The sequence below is a fragment of the Homarus americanus genome, unplaced genomic scaffold, assembly GCF_018991925.1.
Source record: "Homarus americanus isolate GMGI-L3 unplaced genomic scaffold, GMGI_Hamer_2.0 scaffold31037, whole genome shotgun sequence".
NCBI classification, from domain to species: domain Eukaryota; kingdom Metazoa; phylum Arthropoda; class Malacostraca; order Decapoda; family Nephropidae; genus Homarus; species Homarus americanus.
Window position 1 is genome coordinate 1,436,445 of NW_024722227.1, and position 21,745 is coordinate 1,458,189.

Consider the following 21,745-nt stretch of genomic DNA (forward strand, 5'->3'; position numbering starts at 1 on the left):
CAGTGCTGTGTATATCTTACTGTACATATTAGCCAGTGCTGTGTATATCTTACTGTACATATTAGCCAGTGCTGTGTATATCTTACTGTACATATAGCCAGTGCTGTGTATATCTTACTGTACATATAGCCAGTGCTGAGTATATCTTACTGTACATATTAGCCAGTGCTGTGTATATCTTACTGTACATATTAGCCAGTGCTGTGTATATCTTACTGTACATATAGCCAGTGCTGTGTATATCTTACTGTACATATAGCCAGTGCTGTGTATATCTTACTGTACATATAGCCATACTGTACATATAGCATACTGTACATAAGGCAGTATTGTATAGAACAGTGTACTGTACAGTTAGCCAGTGTTGTACAGAATAATGTACTGTGCATATAAGCAGTGTTGTTAAGGTAACGGTTAAGTAAGACTACCTTAAAGGACTCTTCTCATATTAGTCACTCTTAAGAAACACTTGGGAGGTTTCATCATCAAGGCTAAAGAGGAGTCACATCCTTCCGGGGGTTTCATCACACTACACACCAAGTACGACGACACTGTCATCTAAACTGTGGCAGGAGTTTCGGGCGCGGACAGACAACGGCAGAATGGAATTATTAACCAATTAAAATGATTTGTGGTTTAATTCGCAGTATTTTGGCCCAATCAAATTCGATTTTTAATTTGGGTCTCATATTTCGAAATTCAAATTCATTAAAAACAAAAACAAAAACAAAAAACGGCCATTTTCCAACGGATATGAAGGTCATAACCGATCTTAACACACATACTGTAAATACACTAGAAAAACATATTTTTGACTTTCTAACAGAGTTGTGTGCACTTATGCAAATTTACCGAAATTATTATGAAACACGAAGAAGGCATTAGAATCAATACACTCTGTAAAGAATATGGCATGTCATCTTCAACTGCCTCTACAATCAGCTGTTTGCTATGGCAACAAAGCTGCCGGGAATTCGACATACACACCTCAAACTAAGTTAAAATACAGTATTCTAATGTTTTTTTTATTTATTATTGTACAGTATACTGTACAGTACAGTACTGTACTGTATTTAGTTTATATTTAATGTTTTGTTAATTTTATTACCAGTATACAGTACTTTGTATGTATACTTTTTCTGTGAGTCGGAACCAATTACCCAATATCCCATTGAAATAATAGATTCAGTTAACGAAATTTTCGGTTAACAACAGACTCTGTGGAACCAATTGTTTGCCCTTCTGAGATCTGGGACTATAATGGAGTTTTCCTTGTGACTGCCCTTAAATTCTAATTGAAATGTAATTTCGTTGTGATGGCAAAGTAAGAAAGAAGAAGCTGGAAGGTGGGGGATATTCACATGATCTAATTCTTTAAAGCAAAACAAAATGTTTTTCATGAACAGTAAATATAAAACAACAAAATCATCCCTACAAGGCATAAAATATATTATTTTTCTTACATGTCGGAGTCCGGAGAGTCACTTTGGGGGAAATTTTGAATATATTATGATACAGAGTACAGTACAATAAGTTGACATTTTTAGGTTTAATATACAGTATGTTTATTTTTCTTCCTCAAGAAAAATAAATACAGCGGTGGTCTCACCCGTGATAATATTGAGTCCTCCGTTACTACCGTTTTCTTCGACTACGACCAATGACGTCACATAATTAGTTCCACCTCCTACGCATGGGTTAACTTGGTATAATTGGACTTTGGGTAAACAATTTTCAAAGTAGATCATAAGAATTCGTTGAAATATTCCCAACTGGAAGTCGTCAGTCTAACCTACTTACACTCTAATGATGTATATATTGTCAGGAAGTAAGTCGTGATATCAAAAATACACAAACCTCTCCGGATTCACAAAGGCTCGTCAAGTAAATACTCCTCGACCGTAATTTTTAGTTACAATGTTATTACTGTGTTTCAACAACTAAGGTTATTCAGCTCTTAACAAGGTTGGTAATTACACTTTCATCAAGAATTAAAAATTATGAGATAAAACTTAAAATCATAATTGCAAATGAAGATATAATGATGGTACCTTAACTAAAACACTTAAATTGATATACAAAAATGGTATCAAAATTATACCTTCACGCATTTCAAAAAAAAAGTTTTCAACTTTAATTTTATTTTGTAATTGTTGCTAAGTGAGGGTATCTACTTAAGGTAGAGTTTGTAAGTAATTTTGATTATTTTTTTAACATTTTGTGTTATAAGTTAGTCAAATAATTAAGGGCGTGCTTACATCTTCAGTCAAAAAAAAAAATATTCATAGCACGAACATTTGTGAGCCAAAGTCCACAAGTTTATCCCAGTGAAGACTTTTGTTTCATATTTTCTATAAGGTTTAGAGATTTAGCGTTAATTTCGGTATTGTTGTCATTAGCAATATATTGATAGACATAACCCGCTCGTGTAGGGCGCCGGGGTATTGATTCTCGCTGTTTGGAGAAGAAAACGAAATTAGTCTTGCCCGTACACTCTCTATTAACCTAATTGACTGGCCACGTCGAGCCTAGCAAAATGGTCAGTGTTGGAAAAGTACCACAAACACAACTGTTGATTTATTTATTGATTTCTTTTTATATTTTGAAAGAAGACGACATAATCCAACCAAATCAAACCAAACAACCCACAGAGTGTTAATTTGGTTTAGTTGATTCGTTTCGATTAAAAATTCCTCGTAACTGAAGATATAAAAATGCACCTAACCGTTTAACTTAAGCTAAAGCGCAAAAATAACGTACAGTAATGGCATCAGCATCACACTCTATCAATAACGAGAAATTTGAATTTTTTTGAAAAAATACTCGCTATATGGCGGACAATATTCTGGGAAAACACTTAAGAGTTCCTTTAATTGTTGTTCTGAAGCACTTCACAAGTTCTTTATCATGTTAAGAGTTCAAGATTTTTTTTATTTACCCATTTGAGTATGATGCCAACCACGAGCAGAATGAATTAGTCCAGCAAGGTAAATTAAACCCTTTGAGTACAATGAATAACCCATCGAAGATATTCGAAATTGTTGAGTACAATACCAACCCCCTGAGTACGATATCTTAACCCTCCTGTGTATAATAATTTCATCCCTTGAACCTTTGAATACAATGACCTATTTTCTTGAGTAGGATGAGAAATACACTCAGGGGAATAAGATATCGTACATAAGAGGTTTTCTTCGTATTAATGGGGTATAGTGATCGCATTCATGGGGGTTAAGTCATTGTACTCAAAGGAGTTACGATATCGTACTCAAGTAGGTTAAGATATCGTACTCAAGGGGGGGGGGGTAAAAGACCGTACTCAGAGGGTTGTCCTCGTAGTTTAAGGAATCGCCCCCTCTGTTGTCTCTCGTCAGATCGAAGAGAAAGAAAATTAAATGGAGATATGTTATGCTTACTAAATAATAATTATATTGCTGTATTTACCTTATGATAAACTTTGAGCGTAATTAATAAAAAGAAAAGATGAGAGAGAGAGAAATGATAATAACAGAGGAAACACTGGATCATCTCCATTAAATAACCTGAGATTACTAATATAATTGAGGCAGTCGGTATCTGAAAAGTTTTAAATTGCGATTGCTTCAAAACAATTAATCCAACCACAGGGCAGTTATTTTCATTGGAGATTGCTTGGTGTTAATATAATTATCCGAATTTTTATTTTGTTTGCGATTACTTGAGATTAATCCGGTTATCATATACTAATTTGGGGGGATTGCATATTATTACGGTATCCGATGATAGTTGTTAATGTTAGCGATTGCTTTACGTTATCCTGATTCCTTCTAGTTAGCGAATTATTAAAATTATCCAATTATGATAAAAAATTCCTAACTTAGATTATCCAGTTATCCGATAATAATTATTGATAGTGATTACTTGAGATTACTAAAAAAAATGTTTTAAGCAATTTGAGAAATTAGTGTTAGCTAAAACTTATATATCATCCAATTATTTGGAAATAATTCTTGTTAGCGACTGTTTCCCTACTCGCGCTTTAGGGAGCGGCGGGAAAATCAATGGTGTACAAATCCCATTCCCATACACTCAGAATTTCTTGGCGGTGCTCTCTCTCTCTCTAGCAACAACTAACGTACACGTTTATCACTGGAAACAGCGAACTTATTTTTATCTGGTAAACAATAAACTAATGAACGTATTTTTTCTGGCAACAACGAACGTATTCTTCACTTTGGCAATAACGAACGAAACTCTCTTGAACAATAACGTATGTATTTTCCTTTCGGTAATAACAAATGATTTTTTTCTCACTGGTAATAATGGGAAAATTTAACGTATTATGTTTCTGTGAGAATATTGAAGATATTTTTCTTTACGGCAATAACGAAGGTATATTTTATCGTCAGTGGCAGCAATGAACGGATTTTTTCTCCCACAGTCTTTCTAAATAACAATGAAATACCTCCTGTGCAGTAATATGACAATTCTTGATTTATCAGATAAGGAATATTTTGAGTAATTTAACATTGGCCATCATTGTGAAACACCTAATGAATTATGTTGTAGTCCATTGATGCCATCAGTGATCAAATTCGCCAAATGCGTTCAAGTCAAACAAACTAGAAAAAAATTCTTAAGATTTCTTTTCCAGTCGTTTTCAAACTTTACGTGTCTAGTCAGATTCTCTCAGCAGAACTTGAAATACCCATTGATCACACGTAAATATCCAGAGGAAAGTTCGCGGCCTAAATGATAAAATTCGACACTAAGCAGACTTCAGCAATGGCGTCACCGGGTTCGTCCAACAAGTTAGCTTGTCAATAAAATCGTAAAAATGTCGTATTTTTTGGGAGTTTGATGTATGCTAGAGTGAATAACATAGCGATGTTATGTGTATCGAACCGAAAATGTAATTATGAACCCGATGAAATAGGCCAGTGTGTGATTAGTTACTCTCAATCTGGTATAATAAAGACAAGGATGAACAGTTAATATTCAGTAATTTTGCGCGCGATTTCGACTCAATGGCAGTTGATTTGAGCGCTGCTTTTTATACACTTTCAAAGGATTTTTACTCAATTTCTTCTCAGCTTTTACTGGCGCTGGTACGACTTTGTAATATTGTTATAAATTACATTATCCAGTGCCAAATGAGAAGCCTGGAAAGTTGGATATGAGGAAATTAATTAAAATAAAAACCTTTCTAAATCGCAAACGACCCCACAAAATCGATTAATGACAATTGGAAATTATAACTCAAACATTAAGAAAACGCCGAGGCAGCAAACGACAACCTCACAAAATCGAATGAAGATTACAACGCAAACATTAAAATAAACTCGAGTCAATATCCGAACACAAAACTGGATGACGACAATGGCAGCCGTGTGTGATGGCAAGACGATGGAGCTGCAGAAGTAACATCACGTCACTACACTTAGAATAACGGCATGGTGAGCTACATCTGGAGGGATAATATCTGCAGCAATTTTCACATGCAAAGGCTTGAGATAGGGAATGAAATGAAAAGATTAATACTGCTGTTTAAACTGCATCTGGTAAAATCCGTTCCTATAGTGAGTTTAAATGTCTGCCCTTGACGCTGAGAACCTCCATGTCTCGTTTACCAAAGGTTTTTAAAGTTTAGGATGACCCTTAGCTAGTTCTCCATATAACATGTCTGTTGCTGCCATCCTGCGTTCTGTACACTTGGGCAAGCTGACGAAAGCGATCATGTTTCAACACCGTAAGGATGTCTGGTATGTTGACTTGAATTAGGACATTTGTATTGGTGATTCTGGCCTACCATGTTTATTCTCAGATAGCCTAAGGTGGAGACAGTTCAGTAAATATGAGTTCTCGAATCACCATTTTCCTCAGTATAGTGTTTGCTGTAACTCCAGAAAGTACAGTAGGTAGGTGTCACCCTCCCTGTCTGGGAAGGTATACTGAGGCGGGAAGGTATGGACTCCAGAATAGCGTAGGTAGCAAGACAGCCCTGCCTGACGCCGCTCAGTTTACAAGTTGTTGTGGCAGAGGAAAAATTATAATGACACATTTGCGTTAGAAATATATAATTTAGTGTTTTGTCAGATTAATTTATTTTAGTGCTACTTGTTAACTAAAACAAGCAAGGTAAAGTCAGTATATGTACAGGTAAGTAGAATGTGTACTCAAGAGGGACATGTACACACTGGGGTAATATGTGCACACAAGAGCAACGTATACACAGAGGTAGCGTGTAAACGCAAAGTTAACGTGTACAGAGGTAGTGTATACACACAGACACATACGTGAAGAACACACACACAGGTTACATATACACATACAGGTGACGTACACACACAGGTGATGTACTGTGCACATACTGTACACGCTGGTGACATACACCTGGGTGACGTATACACACACACGCACACAGAGTAAGGCGGGGGACTCAACAATCGCCGTCTTTGTCAAGTTAAGCTCAGTAAAGAGAAGGCGATAAAACCCTTAACTTCTTAATGCAGTTAACGCCGGTGTGTCCTTCACCAGGCGGGGGGTGAGAGGTGGAAGGAGGATGTGAGGAGAGAAAGGAGGAGTCGGGGGGGGGAAGGAGGGAGGGAAGAGTGGGGTCTCATGGGAAGTGATTTGATTTTTAATGTTGCTGTTAACTACTATGTGTGTGTGTGTGTGTGCACGACAGTTTGTTTCTGAGCTCACGTTCATTTTATAAATCAACTTCAAACTAAGTTTTAAACAATCCAGAACAAGCAACAACACAATAGCGTGCCTGGAAAATAAATCCTCGGTCAATAATAAGAATAAAAATTAAAACAAAATAATAAAAAATAATAAGTGGAAAATAAATCTGAACAATAATTGAAAATAAAATATTAAATCCCAGTCAATAATAAAAGAATGGAAAATAAATCACTGAATGATGAATGATTGCTAATACACTAAATCCCCAGTTGATAAAAAAAAATAGTGGAATATAAATCTCCTTCATAAATAACACGTTCAGTATATGGAATGTAATCTTTGTACATAATGTAAAAAAATAATAAACCCCCGTAATAATACATGGAAATACATGTATCAAATCCATTATGTATCGTATATAAATAACAAAAGATATAATCGCTATTTATAGTAACAGCGTAGAGGAAAAACATATCCTTAGAAGATTAATACAGTAAAGTGGTTGAGGAAATTAAATCCCAACAGATTAATAAAGATATAAATGAGGAAAATATATCTCTCTCTTGTATAAAAAATTAAATAAGAGTAGAAAACTTTCCGACATTAATCAGTTTCCCAATCAAGTAGTTTTATTCGACGGAGATGGGCTCAGCTGACAGTTCCCGCCCAAACCTACCATAACGTCTCCTATAATCACTTTTATTTTTGTGTAACACCCTACTGACCAATGCCTCGTCTCGTTTGTTGCCTAATTTCGATTTATTATTTATCTAATATATTTTTTTTTAATACGAGAAAGATACCGTGGAAGGATGTCGAGAGGTAATGTAAATATTGGTGTTTAAGGCGTGATTGTGATAAATGTTGGGTTGGTAAGATGGGAGTAGCGGAGGCTGATAACCCAATATTGGATTCTGGCGCCCACTCACTTCACAACGCTCGAGAGAGAGAGAGAGAGAGAGAGAGAGAGAGAGAGAGAGAGAGAGAAATTCATGTTCCCTCCTCGTCTTAGACTTACATGAAAGCAGACACATTACGACCTCATACGCCTCAAAAGACGCATAAAGTGAAAAGAAAATACATGAAAATATACAAATAAACAAAGTCTAGAAGAAAGACGAGAATAAAAAAGAAATGTAGCGAGGATAGAGAAGTCTCAGCACATTTGGACTACAGAAGTTATGGCAACAATCAGGCTGCCAACTCTCTTCATGCCAAGCGTTCTTGGACCAGATTCTTGAAGACTCGTACGATGACTACACCTCGTAAGTGAATATGTAAGAAAGCGACTTACTACTTCACCTTAAAAAAAGTACTAAATTAATGCAAATTACTGAATATTTTCCAGAAGATTTTGTACCTTAATGTTGTTTGGTGCTAAGTGGACGTATCTATTTAAGGCAGTTTTAGTATAATTTTTACGTAATTTTTTAACGTTGTTTCTGTGCTGTCAGCTCGTGAAAGGTTTGATGCATTCACGCATATTCAATGCCGAGGAATATTCATCGTATGGACCACTGAGAATCAGGGCTCGGTATACTAGCGATTTTCTTCTGTAAACTTTTATAGTTTTGTCCTGCAGCAGCGGCGGTATTGAAGACAAGGGCGGCTCTCACACCCTCGGGCGTGTTCACTTCCGCTCACAACACACAGCTGTGAAATGAAGCCTCTCACAGTGAGCTGAGTCCCTGGGTACACTTCTGTATTCCGGCGGGTCATTGTGCGAGGGTCAACTGTAACCATACGAAATCCAACCTAAATTAAATTAGGATTACCTTAAAGTTAGGCACCCCAGTATATTTCACCCTAAAACTATCAGAGACGGTTAGGTTAGGGTTAGGTAGGTTAATAGATAATCCCTGATTTATGTTTAAGCTAACCTTACTTGTTCAACCTAAACTTAATATAACCTAATCTAGCCTAAACTAACTTATTTTATCCTAACTTTACCTAATCCAACTAAACTAACTTATTTTAATCTAACCTTACCGATTCCAAACTGAACTAACGCAATATAACCAAATCCAACATAAATTAACAAATTTTAACCTAACCTAACCCTAAGCCAACCTGAACCTAACGTTACCGAATCTTACTTGAACTATCGTTAATTAACCTAACCTAAACTAACCTAACCTGACCTGACCTAATGCTGTCGAAACCATCTTAACTTAACGTAACCTTGCCTTAACAAACATAACCATTACCTAATCTTATTTAACATAATCTGACTTTACCAAACTTAACCTTATCTAAATTGATCTTACTCGTTAAATTAACCTTAACCAAATAAACCAAACTCCACCTAACCTCACCTAACCTAACTTAACCCACATTCAATGTAACGTATCCAATATTAGCCTAATCTAACCAAACTCAATCTAATCTAACCAAACTCAATCTAAACTAACCAAATTCAACCTAACCTAACCCATACTGAATATAACTTCACCAAACTCAACCTAACTTTACCAAACTCCATCTAACGTAGCTGAAGTCAACCTAATTTAACCGAACGAAGAATAAAGCCCAGAATTATTGCCTTCTGACACCTGGACACATACGAAAATAGACCGAAAAATAACACTAAAAAAGACCCCCCCCCCACCCCCCTTTGTGTGCCACTCCGCGTCTCTCGGTGACTTGTGAACTAACTGCCCTTCCCCTACCACCTGAATCAACTCCCTACCCTAAAAATTACCTTACTAAATCATACCTGTAATGGTTTCAATTAAGATTCGTGAGCTCCTGACCGTAAATAGGCATCACAACTCACAAGGTCTGTTATTGACATGTGTACAGAGACTTCATGTAGACCAAGGACGTCCCCTCTCCTCCCCCAGTCCCCCAGGCTCCCCGATACTCTGAAGTTCCTATTGGTTGGTTGACGATGGATATATGATGCTAGCGAGTCTCTCATTGGTTACTGGATCCTGGGGACGTTTTGTTTTGCCTTGATGAGGTTCGCTTGCGATGATTGGCTGGGCTTTGTTACGAATGATCCTATTGGCTGGGTTTATTCGGAGATAGAGTTCTCTAAGCTAACTGTTGACAAAAGCTCTAACATCTAACTGGCCAAAGCTTGTTGACAAAGAGCTCGGTGATTGGCTTGAACGTGACCCAACGCTGTATAGCCATTGAACGAATTTCAAGACCGAGACTCAGTTTTGTAAGAAAGGCGAATAATAAAGATTTATTTGGCTTCCATTTATAATAGATATAACTAATTTTGTACAGGTAACAGGCCGGGGTTATTGTTTAGTTTAGGCAGTTATTGTATTTTAGGTTAAGAAGTTACATCTATTGTATTTTAAGTTAACTAAAAGCGGCTGTTACTGTATTTCTGGATAGCTAAAAGAGGTAACTTACTCTCATTGGTTACTGAACATCGACAACTTAATCTCATTGGCTGTTGAACTTCGGTAACTTACTTTCATTATCTGTTGAACTTCGGTAACTTACTTTCATTATCTGTTGAACTTCGGTAACTTACTTTCATTATCTGTTGAACTTCGGTAACTTACTTTCATTATCTGTTGAACTTCAGTAACTTACTTTCATTATCTGTTGAACTTCAGTAACTTACTTTCATTATCTGTTGAACTTCGGTAACTTACTTTCATTATCTGTTGAACTTCGGTAACTTACTTTCATTATCTGTTGAACTTCAGTAACTTACTTTCATTATCTGTTGAACTTCGGTAACTTACTCATTGGCTGTTGAACTTCGGCAACTTAATCTCATTGGCTACAGGTTTTCGATAAATAAATTATAGGAAGTAGTTTATGTTACGATATCGGAGCGTTATTCTCCCTGCATGGTGGTTAAAGTTGAGGTTAATTTAGGAGTCCTTCAAGTTGTTAATGCCAGGTTATGGTAACGTTATTCTTTGCCATACTTCTGGCTGATGCTGCGTTAGTAGAGGGTTAATGTTATTGGTGGTTAATTAGGTTAATTTAGATGTCCTTCAGGCTGTTAATGTTCCGATATTGTAAAGTTATCCACTACAATAAGAGTTGTTAATGTTACTCTAATGGAAGGGTTAATGTTCCTGGTGGCTAGAGTTAGGTGTCCTTACGTAACGTTATCCTCTGCCATATGAACTAGTTAATGTTATGTAAGTAGATTATTACTGGAGATAAGATTGAAATAACATCAACCAATTGATTTTTGTCCTTACCTGTAACGTTGACAAATTAGAACGAGGTCGTTAACTGGTGAAACAATATAAACAAAGTCGACAGCAACGCCAGACGAAAGATCGCCAGCCTTTTATCATTCAACAGTACCTGGCGTTAAACAGTAAAGCCAAACACAATGGAAACAACGTCAAACGAACGATCGCCAGTCTTCTAGCCGATAAAGCCAGGCGTTCACCTTTAACCAGCAACGACAGGCTAATGGAAGTTACCCCTGGCAAACTTTCACCAGTTTTCTGACAGACACAGACACACACACACACACACACATACTGAACACAGCGAGAGATAGGTGGAAGGAAGGAAATGAAAGGAAAGAAGGCACAAGGGAAAGAAAAGGAGGAATTGAGAGGAAAGGAAGGAAGGAAATAGGTAGAAAGAAGGAAGTAAGTAAATTAGTGGGGGAAAAGAAAAGAAGGAAGTGAAAGGAAAAAAAGGAATGGACAGGTGGGTGGGAAGAGGGGGAAGGAAGGAAAGAGGGAGAGAGAGAGAGAGAGAGGGGGACGGGAGGCAGGAATGGAGGAAGGGCGGGAAGCAGGGAGGGAAGGAGGGAGGGAGGGGAGACAGCAGAACGTTGTTAAAGATAGCAGTTTGACATTTCCTCTCGCACGGGTTGACTCGCTCTCCCGTGTTGTGTCACGTAGACCTGTGTATCTCATGTGTTATGTATCCCATGTCTTGTGTATCTAATGTGTTGTGTATCTTATGTGTTATGTATCCCATGCCTTGTGTATCTAATGTGTTATGTGTCTCATGTGTTATGTAACTCATGTGTTATGTAACTCATGTGTTATGTATCTCATGTGTTATGTATCTCGTGTGCTATGTATATCATGTCTTGTGTATCTAATGTGTTATGTATCTCATGTGTTATGTAACTCATGTGTTATGTATCTAATGTGTTGTGTATCTTGTGTTATGCATCTCATGTCTTGTGTATCTCATGTGTTATGTATCTCATGTGTTATGTAACTCATGTGTTATGTATCTAATGTGTTGTGTATCTTGTGTTATGTATCTCATGTGTTATGTATCTCATGTGTTATGTATCTCATGTCTTGTGTATCTCATGTGTTATGTGTCTAATGTGTTGTGTATCTCATGCGTTATGTATCTCATGTGTTATGTAACTCATGTGTTATGTATCTAATGTGTTGTGTATCTTGTGTTATGCATCTCATGTCTTGTGTATCTCATGTGATGTGTGTATCTCTTATGTGTTATGTGTCTCATGTGATGTGTATCTCATGTGTTATGTGTCTCATGTGATGTGTATCTCTATGTGTTATGTGTCTCATGTGTTATGTAACTCATGTGTTATGTATCTAATGTGTTGTGTATGTGTTATGTATCTCATGTGCTATGTATACTCATGTGTTGTGTGCATCTCATGTGTTGTGTATCTCATGTGTTGTGTATCTTATGTGTTATATGTCTTATGTATGTCTCTATGTCGTATGTTTCATTTTATGTGTCTCGTGTGTTGGTGTAGTGTCCTTGTGTGTTGTGTGTCTGTGTATGTCTCATGTGTTATGTATATGTTTCATGTGTTATGTGTAACTCATGTGTTATGTATGTAATGTGTTGTGTATCTTGTGTTATGTATCTCATGTGTTATGTATCTCATGTGTTATGTATCTCATGTCTTGTGTATCTCATGTGTTATGTGTCTAATGTGTTGTGTATCTCATGTGTTATGTATCTCATGTGTTATGTAACTCATGTGTTATGTATCTAATGTGTTGTGTATCTTGTGTTATGCATCTCATGTCTTGTGTATCTCATGTGTTATGTATCCCATGTCTTGTGTATCTCATGCGTTATGTATCTCGTGTTATGTATCTCGTGTTATGTATCTCATGTGATGTGTATCTCATGTGTTATGTGTCTCATGTGATGTGTATCTCATGTGTTATGTGTCTCATGTGTTATGTAACTCATGTGTTATGTATCTAATGTGTTGTGTATCTTGTGTTATGCATCTCATGTCTTGTGTATCTCATGTGTTATGTATCTCATGTGTTATGTATCTCGTGTGCTATGTATATCATGTCTTGTGTATCTAATGTGTTATGTATCTCATGTGTTATGTAACTCATGTGTTGTGTATCTCATGTGTTGTGTATCTCATGTGTTGTGTATCTTATGTGTTATATGTCTTATGTGCGTCTCATGTGTTGTGTATGTTTCATTTTATGTGTCTCGTGTGTTGTGTGTCTCGTGTGTTATGTATGTCTCATGTGTTGTGTGTCTGTGTTGTCTCATGTGTTATGTATATGTTTCATGTGTTATGTGTGTGTCTGTGTTATGTGTCTCATGTGTTGCGTCTCATGTGTTATGTATGTCACATGTGTAATGTGTGTCTCATGTGTTGTCTCATGTGTTATGTTTCTCATGTGTTATGTGTGTATCATGTGTTGTGTCTAATGTGTTGTGTATCTTGTGCTATGTATCTCATGTGTTGTGTATCTCATGTGTTGTGTATCTTATGTGTTGTGTGTCTTATGTGCATCTCATGTGTTGTGTGTCTCATGTGTTATGTGTCTCATGTGTTATGTATCTTATGTGTTATGTATCTCATGTGTTGTGTATCTTATGTGTTGTGTGTTTTATGTGCGTCTCGTGTTGTGTCTCATGTGTTATGTGCGTCTCATGTGTTATGTGCGTCTCATGTATTATGTGCGTCTCATGTGTTATGTGTGTATCATGTGTTATGTGTCTCATGTGTTGTGTGTGTCTCATGTGTTATGTGCCTTGAATGTGTTATGCATCTATGTGTTGTGTCTCATGTGTTATGTATCTCATGTGTTATGTGTGTATCATGTGTTGTGTCTCATGTGTTGTGTGTCTCATGTGTTATGTGCCTTGAATGTGTTATGCATCTATGTGTTGTGTCTCGTGTGTTATGTGCGTCGCAGGTGCTATGCGTCTCTCAGAGTGTTGTACGTCTTTCGTGTGTGTTTGTCATGTACTGTATGTATGTATGTATGTATGTATGTATAAATGTGTTTTTGTCAAGTGTGTGTGTGTGTGTGTGTATGTGTGTGCGTATCTGTTGTGTGTGTGTGTGTGTGTGTGTTTCCCTGTAGAGTATGTGTATGTGCGTGTGTATGTGTAACTCAACAATCACTGTCTTTAACTGACACACTTAAGCTACGATAACAAAAAAGATGGACTCACAATTACCAAAAGTTAGTTTGTTCAAACTTAAGTTCCACTTAAGTGAGTTAAACATTCACTCTTAAATGAGTTAAACATTCACTCTTAAATGTTCAACCCGTAAGTTAAACATTCACTCTTAAGTTAAATATTCACTCTTAAAAAAGTTAAACATTCACTCTTAAATGTAAGTTAAACATTCACTCTTAAATGTTCGTAAGTTAAACATTCACTCTTAAATGTTCGTAAGTTAAACATTCACTCTTAAATGTTCGTAAGTTAAACATTCACCTTAAATGTTCGTAAGTTAAACATTCACTCTTAAATGTTCGTAAGTTAAAGTTAAACATTCACTCTTAAATGTTCGTAAGTTAAACATTCACTCTTAAATGTTCGTAAGTTAAACATTCACTCTTAAATGTTCGTAAGTTAAACATTCACTCTTAAATGTTCGTAAGTTAAACATTCACTCTTAAATGTTCGTAAGTTAAACATTCACTCTTAAATGTTCGTAAGTTAAACATTCACTCTTAAATGTTCGTAAGTTAAACATTCACTCTTAAATGTTCGTAAGTTAAACATTCACTCTTAAATGTTCCTTAAGTTAAACATTCACTCTTAAAAAGATGTGAGAACATATCTACCAGACTCGCTTAACGACATAAAAGTAGAAGTCTCAAATGTTTTTACGTTAAATATTCAAGTGAGATGTGAGATAACTACCTTATTAAAGCTACGACATAAAGGTGGATTCTCAAAGGACCTTATATCACATTTCTCTCTTTTTCGTTGTATAAGTAAGATTGATCTAGCAAAAGAAATTTACTGATCTTCCCGGATTTTCATTTCAAATTTCAATTCCCTCAAATGCATCCAAATTGAGAACTAGACAATACAGTTCAAGGACACATACTGTACACATCATACAGGGTTGTAATACAGTAAAGTGGTTCAAGCTGACTGACTGTGCTCGATGGTGTGAGGTGAGTTGCATACCAGACACGTGAAGAATGGTGTTACAATGGAGGCGATAACTAAAGTCTCAAGGCTGCCACGAGAGAGAGGAGAGGAGAGAGAGAGAGAGAGAGAGAGAGAGAGAGAGAGAGAGAGGAGAGAGAGAGAGAGAGGAGAGAGAGAGAGAAGAGAGAGAGAGAGAGAGAGAGAGAGAGCTGACCAGAATCCACAATCGCCACTGTGATTGGATTGTGGTTTTCACAAGTGAATTTTTCCAAGAGCCGGCCGAGCCAGCTGAAGCTAGCTGGGGGAGGTGGAGGGGGCGATATAGCTGTAGCTGCCACGGATCTATAACTTCCTTTAGCCGTTGGTCTTAAGTCTTGCCCGAGGTTTTAAAGTATTAAAGTAATTAATACAAAATACAGTACTAAGCTTGGGGTCGTATACATACTGTATATGTATAAATGTAAATACATAGATATCTCTATACATACGGGCAAGTTCACATAAGTATTACGTACCGTATACAGGAACATACACAAACTTACGTACAGCATACAAACATACTGTATAACAGTATAAGCTCTCTCTACACACACACACACACACACACACACACACACACACACACACATTTTTCACCCGAATTCAAAATACTTGAAAACGTCTCTTCATGAATAGAGTTGTTTTTTGTTTTTTTCAACCAGCATATTGAACTCTGTACACAGAAAAAAGCTCCTCTTGTAAACACTTCATGAATGTTTATACTCGTCTCCAAGAGTAAAAACATTAAACAAGAAAAATACCAACATACCCCACAAAACGTTCAGTGACAATTCTGCTGCAGGTAAGACCATCACAATCCTCTTTTCTTCACGTGGAAAATCGCGGGAGTTGAAAATAAATTACGATATTCGGCAAATGGCAGTCTAGGGAATTAAAATCTAAGAACACTTCACGCACTCTCGAACGCAGCCGAGGTGAATGCTGATTGGTGGGGCGGGTGGAGACAGGGAGGCTGCAGACCAATGAGGAGCGGCTGAGACGTGTAATCCCGCCAAAGTGTTGATGGGTCAGTAACCCGCGTAAATTTAATCTTGGTCGTAGCTCCATGGCCGCTATGTCGAGTTTATGTGTTTATGTACGCTCCGGAATCATGTTGGCCAGGCTAAGACACATATAGGTATACAGTACATACATACATAATTACACTCACCTGAGGAGATTGGCATTTTCGAAGACATAGCCTACGTTTAAAGTGAACAAATAACCTACACTCATTCCTTTATAAACTACTGGAAAATAGTAGACACGCAAGTACACACACATACACAAAAAAAAATATCACAAACACACACAAAACATTATATCAGTCAGGTCTGAAAAGGCGGGTATCAGGGTGAATTAATGCAATAGAAAATAACTGATAACGTATTGACACATTCACTAAAGATATGCAAGTTTTTTGTTCTAATCTGTTGGTGTGTAATAATAATAATAATAATAATAATAATAATAATAATAATAATAATAATAATAATAAACTCCATGAAAGACAATGTGAAGGAATTAACTTACGATTTATCATTCAAGTAAGATTCGTCAAGGTTAGACCATCCTTACTCGAGTTAACTTACTTTACCATTGTCCGTGTACTTGCTTTGTAAACCTGCACTATCTATGTACACACTGCATACCTGTACTATGTATACACGATTAAAAAAAAGTATCTTATCACGAGTTGTATTGATCATTTTGAAATTCATGGGACCTATCCAGGAAGATGTTTTTTTTTTACTATCTATCTATCTATCTATCTATCGACTCGCATCTATCACCGAGTACATTTGCACGATCATGGCAGAGTTACTATTTGCTGCAATGGCGAGATACAGTAGTTTGCGATAAAAGATCTGACAGACACACATTACTCGACAACATATATATAACTCACTCTCTTCCTCCCCCTTTCTCTCTCTCCCTGCTTTCTTTTTTTTCTATCTCTCTCTCTCTCCTTTCCTTCCTTCCCCCTTTCTCTCGTTCTGCCTCCTCTTTTTCTCTCCCTCTTCCTGTCTCCCTTCTTCCCTCTCTCTCCCTCTTCCTTTCCTCCTCCCCTTTTCTCTTCTTTCTCCCCCTCCCTTTCTCTCACTCTCAAACTCACCATTTCTCTCCCCCTCCCTCTTTCTCTCACTCTGTCTACCTCCCCCTTTCTCTCCCTCCCTCTTTCTTTCTCTCTCTCTTTTTTCAAATTGTACAGCTATCCTAACGCTATCCTCTATCGAATGAAGTGGTGAACGTTACGATATCAGGGCGTTATGGTGATAGGGGTGATATACTGATAACGTGATTGTCTCTAAATAACGCAATTGTCTCTAAATAACGCAATTCTCTAAATAACGCAATTGTCTCTAAATAAAGTAATTGTCTCTAAATAACGCAATTGTCTCTAAACAACGTAATTGTGTCTAAATAACGCAATTGTCTCTAAATAAAGTAATTGTGTCTAAATAACGCAATTGTCTCTAAATAAAGTAATTGTCTCTAAATAACGCAATTGTCTCTAAATAAAGTAATTGTCTAAATAACGCAATTGTCTCTAAATAACGCAATTGTCTCTAAATAACGCAATTGTCTCTAAATAAAGTAATTGTCTCTAAATAACGCAATTGTCTCTAAATATAGTAATTGTCTCTAAATAACGCAATTGTCTCTAAATAACGCAATCGTCTCTAAATAACGGCAATTCTGCCTCTAAATAACGGTAATTATCTCTAAATAACGTAATTGTCTCTAAATAACGTAATTGTCTAAATAACGTAATTGTCTCTAAATAACCGTAATTGTCTCTAAATAACGTAATTGTCTAAATAACGTAATTGTCTCTAAATAACCGTAATTGTCTCTAAATAACGTAATCGTCTCTAAATAACGGCAATTCTGCCTCGAAATAACAGTAATTGTCTCTAAATAACGTAATTCTGTCTGTAATTGTCTGTAAATAACGTAATTGTCTCTGTAGCTTTAAGTGGTTAATGTTTTGTTATCGTAACATCCTCAACATGTAATTGCCTTAACTGTTCACTATCATAAGTGGTTAACAGTACTCAATCCGTCATTAATTGTGTTTACCGTGTTCTGTTCAATGAGAGAGAGAGAGAGAGAGAGACTGTGACCTTGGTAACACCAGAACTCGATAGCAAAGGTATAACAGCAAGGGGATTAATATATTTACCCATCTACATATTTACTTTTATATCTACATATTTACTTTTTTATCTATCTATCTATCTATCTATCTATCTATCTATCTATCTATCTGTCTGTCTGTCTTAACGGGAAAGAGGTAAGTATGGGGGAGGGAACAAATAAAATAACAGAAACTAAAAGAATTCTGGAATCGAAAACTGCTGGAATCGGTAGGACCTGGCCTCAACTTGGAACTGTGATCGGTTGGGTTGGAATCGAAGACTTGGAATCGATAAAATCCAAAGTTTGGTGGGAAATGGAATCAGTAAGACCTAGAATCAGCAGGAATTGAAATCACTAAGAGGTGGGAAGGAGGATTACTGGGAATTTGGGTTATGTGGCGTGGTCAGTAGTGGTTCTGACCTCGTGGTGGAGAGAGAGACTTACTAACTGGGAGGAACTCTGAGAAATCCTTCCATACCACCAATAGGTTATTTTGGCTGTTTATAAGCACACTTACATGTCATTACAATATTTTAAATTATTAACTATAAATGTATTTAAAGGTTGACTATACATATTCAACAAGAAAATTATTTGTGGTAACTTAAGACTGAATCACGATGGCCACCTGTAAGAAAAAATGCTTGAAGGATGAATAATTTCTTATGGTTACTTATAATCATACTCACTGGATAGGTAAGAGGATAGGTTCCCTGGCCGGGTGGTTGAGTAGGTTGGGATCCCAGGCCAGGGACTTGAGGCTGCTAGGCCCCCTGCCCAAAGGCTCCAGCCGTCCGCCATGGCCAAGACTGATGCCTGGTAGCGGGGCAGAGTGAGGCAGTGGCTGGACCAGGCTGCTATTCGCATTGGTCAGTATACTGATCTTGCTCACTTTACTCCTCATTGATGCCTCCCACTGCGTCAGGACATTCTTATACGAGGTGATGATAGTCTCCGTTCACGTGAACAATGTCTCCCCGGATACATGACGTAAGGAGAAAAAGTTCACGTTTCTTCCTCACAAGAGATTTTCTACAATTTTCTCGTACACATATATTATCACCACATAATTTGTTTAGTGCTCTTACCATTTTTTTCTTTTTCGTATTTAAATTTGATGCAAATGAGGAGTATTTCGTCTGTGTTGCCTCACGTTCGACCACCCACGGCGTCATGTTGATGCCTTGCGTCCCCGTCATGGCGGCCGTGTGTGTACTGAAGGAGTCATGATGAACCCTTGACTTATATATATGCCTCACTCATTTTCTTTTCACTCCTATTAATTACTATGTATTACCATGATCTGATTAACTTTCACTGTCGCGATTACCAGCATCTTGGACGTACAGCAACATGAGAAAAACATCGTTTATAAAGTTAGTAAACTGTTAAATGAGTGTTACTGACCGTCGACTTCACAAGCGGCGTTGTAAACTGCACATAATTCATATATTCATTATATTTCTGTCAAGCGCAAGGCGTTATTTCTTCAGCGAATATTGCACCATTATCCAGATTAACATGTCTCCGTGAGCCATTTACTGAAATAAATGAAACTTTTTCTCACACGTTGACAAAACTTCGGCACTTAATTACTTTGGCCAGAATAATAAATCTTCGGCATTAGAAACTGCCGTTCTTTCCAACCCTGAAAATTTGTCGGGAAAACAATTCATCTTCTTAGTTTTAAAATAAAATGTTTGGACTTTAGACTACGAGGAACAAACACCACGTAATATTTCCTACAACGCTTCAACTACTTCCACACTGCTATTTAAACCGTTAATAGTTACAGCTACCGCGAAAATATCGATGAAACTAATGAATTTCAGTCAATATTAACATTAATATCATTTTTTTTTCCAAATTAGTTCACAATATATTCAAAGTTTTACAGTAATACATGATTGGTGACTCAACGTTCACAGAATTTCACGTAATCAGCATTATTCTAATTCCACAAACTGCATACTAAAATTTTTATTGATCTGTAAATTACTTGAAGGTTTATGACAACTAACGGTAATCATAGACATGTACCGTATCTCATGATTTGTGATGACGAATGTATTATAAGAAATAAATACAACATCCTGTGCTAAAACTTAACACCTTTGGTACTCTGTATTTATCGATTGTTAATTACTTGAGTGCTAAGAAAAACAAATTATAGTGTACGTAAGTCCCAAACTTTGCATTACGCTTCGTTAGGTTAGGTTGAGTTAACGAGACATCGACCCAGTCATCGTTAAACACCTCCCTGCAGCGGCTATTCTGGGCGTCATGACCGAGCTTCTGACCAATCACAGCGCGTGTTGAAACTTTGGGTACATATTAACAAAAGTTTATTATTGCTCATAAGTCAAGACTTGAAAAGGTACTTAAGTGGTTGAAACAAAAGCTAAAATATAAAAGTAACGTCCAAATATCACATAAATTTTACAGAGATCTTTTCAACTCGATACAGTGTTCACTTATCACCAGTTAGTAGAAACACTTTATAGTACAGAGGAACATTGTAAAATATTCTGCACTTCAATTTTGTTTGAAGTCAATTTCAGCCTAATTTTAGTGGGGTGTTTTTTTTTTTTTTTTTTTTTTCTATTTTAACTATGTCGACCATTTAGGTGCATTGTTACGTCTTCAGGTAGGAGGACTATTCACTGTAAGAACCTTCAGAATATAGCAAGCGCAAATATTCTAACGAAAAAAAAGTAAAATTTAATGTCAAATGATAATTTCATTCTGACTTCCGCTCTCAAATGACTTCCGGTGAAAAGTTAATCAGATTATGTCGTCCAAAAAATCGGCAGAGGATTAAATTAGAGAAATAATTCACACCCAGCGGGCAAACTGAGGCACACCCTGTTGTCAGGTACAGTATCGTACTGTATACACACACCAGGGAAATAACGACGGAACATCATGGTCTGATTGGCGGGTTTGTCAATGAGTAAGGTAGTAGTCAAAATAAAAATGGCACAAGAGAGGTAAAAATAATAATTTATGATGGTAAATTATATTCTCCAAAACTTGTCCCTCCAATGGTTAGCGAATCGACCAATCACAAGCCGTCGTTCCATAAATAAATATATATATATATATATATATATATATATATATATATATATATATATATATATATATATATATATAGAGATGATGGATGAGTATATACACCTGTTGCCCACGGGACAACAAGGGTCCAGTTTACAGGTAAGCGAGTATAGTACAGTAGAGCACAAAATTTCCAAACAGTGTTGCCAAGACTGACAGTTGATTTATATGTAAAACTCTGGTTATACATAAAAGAATTTCTTAGTTGGCAAATTTATCAAGGCTAAAAGTAAAGCCAGCAGCTCTTCGCCTTTAACAATTCCCTTTGAAAATGAAAATTCACGATTGACGATTCCCTTTGAGAGCGTAAAACAAGATTAACCTCTCGCTTTTAACACTTCTCTTTGAAACTGTAGGCTAGGGCATTCTACCCTCTCTCGCTCCAGTGGTGAAAAGATTAAAATTGGCATCTTTTAAATTCTTTATGATTTTTTTAAATTATAATTAATCTGACTCCGTT

At 36.6% G+C, this 21,745-nt stretch overlaps 1 protein-coding gene across 3 annotated transcripts in view; it reads right to left on the reverse strand.

The window, feature by feature from the left end:
• Positions 1–19,929, reverse strand: part of LOC121862263 (inactive rhomboid protein 1-like) — a 109,460-nt gene extending 89,531 nt beyond the window's left edge. The window contains exon 1 of one of the 3 annotated variants that reach the window (XM_042360371.1): positions 18,858–19,929. In XM_042360371.1, coding sequence (XP_042216305.1) covers positions 18,858–19,072 — 215 coding nt within the window. In that variant the 5' untranslated portion in view covers positions 19,073–19,929. The remainder of the gene's footprint in view (positions 1–18,857) is intronic. The other 2 variants (XM_042360372.1, XM_042360373.1) reach the window with 2 other exon arrangements.
• Between the last annotated feature and the right edge of the window lie 1,816 nt (positions 19,930–21,745).